Genomic DNA, 8,156 nt, shown 5'->3' with positions numbered 1-8,156 from the left:
ATGTAAGTACATTTCNCGTAGCGTGTTTGCAACTGGTCATAACCGCGTGCAGCTGCAAATCGATTTCATGCAAGCAGCAATTTTTTGTTGGTAGCAGTAACAAAAAAAAAACAGAGGCAACCACATACAGCCAGCCACCAGCCACCAGCCACCAGCCATCAGCAATAGCGCGACAGCTCCTTGCATAGCGACTGTACAAGTTAGTTGCGAATGAATACTCATTTCAATTCCATTAACACATTTCACTACGGATGTGCTGCTGCGAACGAAGCTGAAAGTGGTTTTTCCTGAAAAGTAAAAGCGAGCAAACGCTTGTAACTCCAGCCCCGGCCGTTGGCATCCTCCCAATGCCACTTTGGACTAATTCACTTGCTGGAATTCAATTGTAATTGAATGTTGAGTGTGCGCGAGTGGACAATTATTGGTTTTGCAATTTCGCGCGCAAAAACTGGCAAAAATCAAAAAATAAATTGTGTGCTTAAAGACTAACATTACTTAACGTTGCACACTTACATACATATGTAGGCATGTAAGTACATTTCGGTGGATACTTGTGCAAATCTACGTAACATAGTCAGTTGAGATTTGAGGTTGAATGCGTCAGGACGAACGCAAAAAATTGCGCAACTTTTTACGGAAACAGGAAATGTATTGTTAAAAGTGTGAGATAAAAACAGCTATTAAAAAAAAAAAAATTATTTACATTAATGGCAAAGAAAAACTAGTGAAGTGCTGTAAAACAAGTCCATTGGAAGGTGTAAACTAAACAAACACGGGAAAATTATTTTGTAAAAGCATATTGCGAAAAACATTTCTAAAGTTATTCGCTAAACTTATTGTGGTACTTCCCATGTAACTGGCATTTGGGGATTGTTTTCCAATGTTCCATAAACTGACATCCCTGTGAGTTTTTTTTTTTTTTTGTCGGAACCAGGCACGAAAACAACGGCTGTGGTCACTGACTATATTATTTTACATAAAATAAAGGAAATTGTTTCTTTCAAAATTATTTCGCTTTACGTTCATTCAAGTACATACCTTACATGTGGCTGTTTCCACGAAAATGTAAACCGGAACCGGAAAACCAACAACGAATTACTTTATCGGAACTATTTCTTCGCGTTTATTTGCCAAAAGTTCTTCAACGGCTCGGCTAAATATAGCCTTTCGCCATAAGCTACTGTACCATATGAACACAGATTTAATTCGATAGAAAATTAATGTGATAAAGTAGACTACACTTTTGGAAATAAATTTGTAATCGAAAATGGAAAAAACAACAAAGACTAATTAGTCTTAAGCTCAATCAGCCACCGACGGAGCGCCCTTCCGTACCTGCCGTCCGTATTAACATGTGAATAGAAAGAGAGAGAAACAACGACAACATCGCCGTCATGCGGTGATGAGTTTTCGTTTACACGATAATCCCATAAAATAGGTCCTGTCAGCTGACACGGACTACGGTTTTACGTCGGTGGCTGGTAGAGCTATTATTTATTCGTTTAATTTGTTGTTGTAATTTTTGTTTTTATTCTGTCAACACCAACTTTGTATAAATTCGCCTTGTACGGCGACAACGAATTCACGTGCTTACGTCAAAGGCTATCGTCGCGAAAAGTCGTCGGGCGAACGACGTCGTTTGCTTTGGTTGTGCGCGTTCTCATTTACGTCTATGGCCCGTAGTCATAGTCAAAATAAAGTCGACTTTAAAGTTAGTTGCAGCTTTTTNCGGTTTTACGTCGGTGGCTGGTAGAGCTATTATTTATTCGTTTAATTTGTTGTTGTAATTTTTGTTTTTATTCTGTCAACACCAACCTTGTATAAATTCGCCTTGTACGGCAACAACGAATTCACGTGCTTACGTCAAAGGCTATCGTCGGGCGAACGTCCTCGTTTGCTTTGGTTGTGCGCGTTCTCATTTACGTCAATGTGTTTTAATTTTAATAGCGAACATTCGCGGCGAAAAATTCGCCTTTCGTCGGCACAGTCTTCTTTTCTTAAGCGGGCCGAACTGTTGCCAATCACAAACCAAAGCGGGGCCTCATCTGATGACGCAAATCTGCTTACTCTTTGTTTGATGTCAGAATATACTTATTGTCCTCGTTCACCTGCTGACGCTTTCATATCCAATTTGGTAAAGCCAGGTCAAACGGTGCGCCTTTTGAACCCGACGGTTTACAATGTTATTGCAGATAGTAACTGAACGATGGAGTTATGCGGCTCGAATCATCCTCTCTAACATCGGATTAAAAAAGGAGCGAACCCATCAAGATAAAAGTATCAAACCAAAAGTTATACTTCGCTTGTTCTGCAGGCTGTTTTATTTGTGGTATTAATTCTGGATTCCAAATATACAAAGTCGCCATTTATCGTAAACATTTTGCGAGAGACAGGTGGGAATTTGCTCAAAGNTTTTAATAGCGAACATTCGCGGCGAAAAATTCGCCTTTCGTCGGCACAGTCTTCTTTTCTTAAGCGGGGCAAACTGTTGCCAATTACAAACCAAAGCGGGGCCTCATCTGATGACGCAAATCTGCTTACTCTTTGTTTGATGTCAGAATATACTTATTGTCCTCGTTCACCTGCTGACGCTTTCATATCCAATTTGGTAAAGCCAGGTCAAACGGTGCGCCTTTTGAACCCGACGGTTTACAATGTTATTGCAGATAGTAACTGAACGATGGAGTTATGCGGCTCGAATCATCCTCTCTAACATCGGATTAAAAAAGGAGCGAACCCATCAAGATAAAAGTATCAAACCAAAAGTTATACTTCGCTTGTTCTGCAGGCTGTTTTATTTGTGGTATTAATTCTGGATTCCAAATATACAAAGTCGCCATTTATCGTAAACATTTTGCGAGAGACAGGTGGGAATTTGCTCAAAGCAACTTAGGAATGTCTGCTTAGAGGTAGAGTTCTGGGACATACATGGGAAGAGCATTCAACAAGGTTCATCTAGAAAAATGCAGGCTTTTTTTGTAAAAGGTATTCCAAACGTGTTTCGTACAGGTACTGTAAACGCACAAAGAATCCGAGGTATTGATAACCACGAGTCTTTTCGCTTAATTATATTTTTTAACGCCCAATAGGATAGCTCCAAGTTAACGAGTACGCGGACAATGTTGTGATCATAAGCATNGAAAATGCAGGCTTTTTTTGTAAAAGGTATTCCAAACGTGTTTCGTACAGGGACAAAGAATCCGAGGTATTGATAACCACGAGTCTTTTCGCTTAATTATATTTTTTAACGCCCAATAGGGATAGCTCCAAGTTAACGAGTACGCGGACAATGTTGTGATCATAAGCATCCAGGTTCTGCATATGTAAATGCGATAATCACACAACCACTTTAATTCATAATATGGATGATTCCTATATTCAGCCTACATTCCTTAAACGGGCATACTCCTTTCTCCTTCCCCCAGCGCTAAGTATTCGGGAGTTAGTAGTAGGATGTACGTCCTGATATTATGTTCATTTGCCCAATTATTGCATATTTGATAGTTCAGAGGGAAGACGAACTACTTTATACATAGGTCCTTATACGCTAGTTAAAGAGGATCTCGTGGTAATTGGTGCAAACAGGGGGATCACTCTTATGGATAGGGAAAATTGAAAGTACACTTAAAAGATGGTTCCCTGGATTCCGTGAGCCTTTAGGCAACAATATTTCAAGTCTTACCTCGCCTTGGTCGAGGAGAGAGGACTTAACTATCGTACCTTTCTATTTACCTGGATTCTTTTTAAAACTCCGAACCTTTTAGAAGTGATCTANACATACTCCTTTCTCCTTCCCCCAGCGCTAAGAATTCGGGAGTTAGTAGTAGGATGTAAGTCCTGATATTATGTTCATTCGCCCAATTATTGCATATTTGATAGTTCAGAGGGAAGACGAACTACTTTATACATAGGTCCTTATACGCAAGTTAAAGAGGATCTCGTGGTAATTGGTGCAAACAGGGGGATCACTCTTATGGATAGGGAAAATTCAAGGTACACTTAAAAGCTGGTTCCCTGGATTCCGTGAGCCTTTAGGCAACAATATTTCAAGTCTTACCTCGCCTTGGTCGAGGAGAGAGGACTTAACTATCGTACCTTTCTATTTACCTGGATTCTTTTTAAAACTCCGAACCTTTTAGAAGTGATCTATCCGCCCATATCCAAAGTTTATTCTGAATGTCTGTTAACTCTTGTCCATCTTAGTGTCTGTGGGAACCAGCTCCGGTTTTTAAGCGAACCTTTAAGATTTTATACATACATATGTATGTATATTTAGGCAGTGTTGTTATAAGTTTTTCTTTCCCCGAAATAGTTGCACCTTTTCACTTATTTGTAAACTCTGCATTTATGTCTATCAAAATTTTGTTTTTGATGTAGAAATGCATCTATATGCTTCAGGAAAGTTTTTGCATCAAAAAGAAGATTTTGAAAAAATTTCGCTTACTACGTCTTTTTGGCGGTTAGGGCTGGATATTTAACCGTAAATAATTTGTTTATATTTTCAGATTTAACACGAACTATTGNTGTAGAAATGCATCTATATGCTTCAGGAAAGTTTTTGCATCAAAAAGAAGATTTTGAAAAAATTTCGCTTACTACGTCTTTTTGGCGGTTAGGGCTGGATATTTAACCGTAAATAATTTGTTTATATTTTCAGATTTAACACGAACTATTGAACACTGCCTTCAATACTCCAAAAAATGTCCCCATTACAGCATTATATTGTGGCACTGTTAGTACTTGGTGAGTAATTTATCTAATCGTTGTACAATAGATTCGTAATATGAAAATCATTCGCAATTCGCAGTTCCCTCGATCATCCCAGCCGATACATTTTTCGCTGTGGCAGGCCGAAAAGTGAAGCGAACGGGGACTTACTTGAATGTACCACCGCCGCCACAACCGCAACCACAGCCTTCGCCCAGCGCAGCTGCGGCACACCACGTGGAACAGGAACCCTATCCTTATGAAGATGTCAACGAACATGACTTTCACTCTCAACCAGACATAGCGCGCTACGAAACTGATTTTACGCCCACACAAACGCAAACCCACGCACATACCCATTCGCATGCTCTTGCTACCGCTTCCGGGGGCAAATACCTCGTCGACAATGGATTGCGTAGCATTGCCAAAGGTTCGGCAGACCAAGCGAATTCTGCAGTCGCCAGCCAAAATGCTGCAGGCAAGCAAGCTGCTTACGTGGCAAAAAGTACGCTTGCGCAAGCAGCGGCTCAAGCCGCTGGCACCGCAGTGGCCGTACTGAAAGGCAAGGAGGTGCTTCTGCGGCGGCTCGAAGAGCAAAACATAGATGAACACAAGTCATTGGAAGGTGAAATAACGCAGCTGCAGCAGGCGAAACGCTCCGCCAAGACGGCACAATATGCCGCACAACAGTCCATAAATCATGTATCTGTGCTGACAGCGGCCCTCAACAATGCACAATCCGCCTCGGAGTTGACACAGAGAGCAGCATCAGAGGCGGCCGCAGAGTTGGCTTCACAAATCGATATGGTTTCGCAAGCCAAGGCGAAGCTGGAGCAATTAGAGTCGCAGCTCTACACAGCTCGTTTGGATTATGAGGAGACGAAGGAGGCGGCAGAAAAGGCAACACTGTCGGCACAGGAGGCGCAGATCAACGCCAACGATGCTGCAGTACATGCGAATGTGGGGCTGAGTGAGGCGGTGCATGCGGGAGCGCATGACAAGAGCGATCACGTTGCGGCGACGGTAATCGGCTCAAATACCGCCACTGACCAAACGCAAAGCTACGGGCGTAAAAAGAAGTGATTAAATTGAGTGATAATGGAGTTGTTTTTGAGAGATGCTAAGTTTTTGCTTTAAGGTTTTTCTACTCTATTTATTAATCCTGAGAATATCATTAAAAACTGCTGATGAATAAAATTTGTTTTAAACATTTTTTTAAGAAGTCTTTACTCTCTCTTTTACTATTTTTGCCGACGAGAGGGAGAGGCTCGACACTAATGCGATTTTGAGAAAGTATAGGTATGATTATTTGGAATGACCCAATCACTGACTGTTCACAGAAGTCATGCAGGGAGGGTTGTCCACCAAAGCAACCCTTCTTTGCTCGATTGAGGAGTAAGTTCTTTTTTTTGTGTAAACATCTTAGCTCTCGGTATGGGTAAAGTTTGCCTAGACCCAGCAGAAAATTTGTAATTACTTCTTGTGTGTGCAAATACACATTTTTGTGGTATAGTTCAGCGATATTTCGGGCCTAGTTCACTACTAGTCGGGACCTGTTCAGCACTATTTTAGGCTCATTTGGGAGCCATTTCGGTACGAGATCTGGACCATTTGAGACTGATTTAGGACTATTTAAGTATTATTTCGGGTACATTTCCAGACTAATTTAGGACCATTTGCATTTTACGTATATGCACCATTAACGTGAAATTCTCAGCGTACAAATAATCGTTCGTATCTATACAAAAGTGTGTTGCGTGTATATGTACGTGCATTAGGGTGGTCATTAAATGTAGGAAGCAAATTTTCACATCATATTTCCCAAGCCTCAACCCGTACTTGATGCTACTATAGTCGAAGATATCACATATAAATTTTGGTCCCGATTGGAGACGGTTAAGGCGTGTCGCACAGGGGGCAAAGTGCAGAATTAATTTTTAATTTTTTGAGTTTCCATAGTCATCTGACCTTTGACCCCTCTACTATACGCCTTAACCGACTCCAATCGGGACCAAAATGTATATGTGATATCTGTGACCGTGGTATTACCGATTGAGGGGGTGAGAGTCAAATACAAGGTGTTTGTATCAAAAGTAACGAGTACATTAACGATACGAAAGTAACGGGTGTTGATTGGATTAGGAACGAATACATACGGCTATCCAAATTTTCGCTCTACTTATCAGGAAACATATCGCGATTATTTTTGGATCATGTTGCTAGTAGGACCGTTTCAATACTGGTTTGATATTCTTTCGGAACAAGTTACGACTTTTAAGGACAATTTTGCGGCTATTTCGAAATAGTTCGAAACTTGTTACAAAATGATCCTTAAATAGTTCGAAACCATTCACGAAGTGGTTATTAAAAAAAGTCACGTGCTACCCGAATAAAAAGAAATGAAATTAATGTTTAACTTCTAAACTAACCTATATACCTATGTATATATGTAAGCGGTACACAGATGTTTACACTATAAGACTTCATTAGTACCTGGTACTCACGTCTTTTTTGAGTATTTTGTAGGTCCAGACAAATAACACAGGCCTGGCGAAATTCAACTTTCTCCCCATCCAACAGTAAGTAATTTTTTTAACAATTTCTATGAAAAGCCAAAAATAATTAACAGATTATATTCAACAATTTTTATAGAGCTTGAGGCCGTTTTTAATGAAAAACTTATTGTGGGAAAGCAACAATAATTTGAAAAAATGGTAGAAGTGATCGCTATTTCGGAAATCACCAAATTTCCTCATCAGACTTCTTTCAGTAGGATTCGAACCGACGATCCCACTGACGCAGCCAGTTGCCTACGCACTGCGCTAAGTTCGCCTTGATGAATTCTTGTTGTTTTTTTTCCACTATGTATGTATTTCATTTGTTAAGCCAACTACAATCAAGCGCAGCTGTGCTATTTAAACTTGATCATGTAGTTGTTGGTTATTAACAGATAGCTAAAATTTTTATTAAAGAAAAACAGTTCTGTTAAAATAAACCCAATGATTAAGTAAATCCAAAAGACTTATGGAAATTTGAAGTTAACGCTAATAATAGACGGTAACATTAAGAAAAACTAATAAAAATAGTAATTTCCTCGGAAAAGTGATGGAATCTCTTTTCTTTTTTTCGTAGTACCTAATAACTACCCTAACCTACCTACTTATTTCTGAATAGTCTATTAAGGGCCGTTTTCTCATCTAACCTTTAGTTTACCGGCCACTTTATCGTCCCGATATACGAGTTTTCGTTTTCTCATCAGCGCATTAAATTCTCGAATCGATAAACTGTTGCTCACCCGATGCAACCTTTAAAATTTGTACCCAACTTTAAATTTTGGTTTGGTTTTGGTTCATGAGCCAGCTATATTAGATATTTCAACCAAAGGTTTTGGTTTTTGCTAACAGTTGCTCTTGCTCTATATTTGCTTATGTTGCATTGCCAACCTTTGA

At 39.9% G+C, this 8,156-nt stretch overlaps 1 protein-coding gene across 1 annotated transcript; it reads left to right on the top strand.

The window, feature by feature from the left end:
- The first annotated feature begins 592 nt into the window (after positions 1-592).
- Positions 593-5,868, top strand: LOC108377354 (uncharacterized). Its single transcript, XM_017633614.1, has 3 exons — positions 593-660; positions 4,658-4,743; positions 4,808-5,868. The coding sequence occupies exons 2-3, from the start codon at positions 4,701-4,703 to the stop codon at positions 5,788-5,790; spliced, it is 1,026 nt and encodes a 341-aa protein (XP_017489103.1). The 5' UTR covers positions 593-660; positions 4,658-4,700; the 3' UTR covers positions 5,791-5,868.
- Positions 5,869-8,156: the final 2,288 nt, after the last annotated feature.

The sequence above is a fragment of the Rhagoletis zephyria genome, unplaced genomic scaffold (assembly GCF_001687245.7).
Source record: "Rhagoletis zephyria isolate East Lansing unplaced genomic scaffold, Rhagoletis_zephyria_1.1 Rzeph_scaffold_11963, whole genome shotgun sequence".
NCBI classification, from domain to species: Eukaryota; Metazoa; Arthropoda; class Insecta; order Diptera; family Tephritidae; genus Rhagoletis; species Rhagoletis zephyria.
This window is presented reverse-complemented; position numbering and strand designations above follow the sequence as displayed.

Excerpts from the sequence above, each read along its gene's own strand:
- LOC108377354 (XM_017633614.1), top strand. The coding sequence starts at position 4,701 with ATGTCCCCATTACAGCATTATATTGTGGCACTGTTAGTACTTG. Across the intron at positions 4,744-4,807 it reads TGTGGCACTGTTAGTACTTG|TTCCCTCGATCATCCCAGCC; the intron begins GTGAGTAATTTA and ends CGCAATTCGCAG.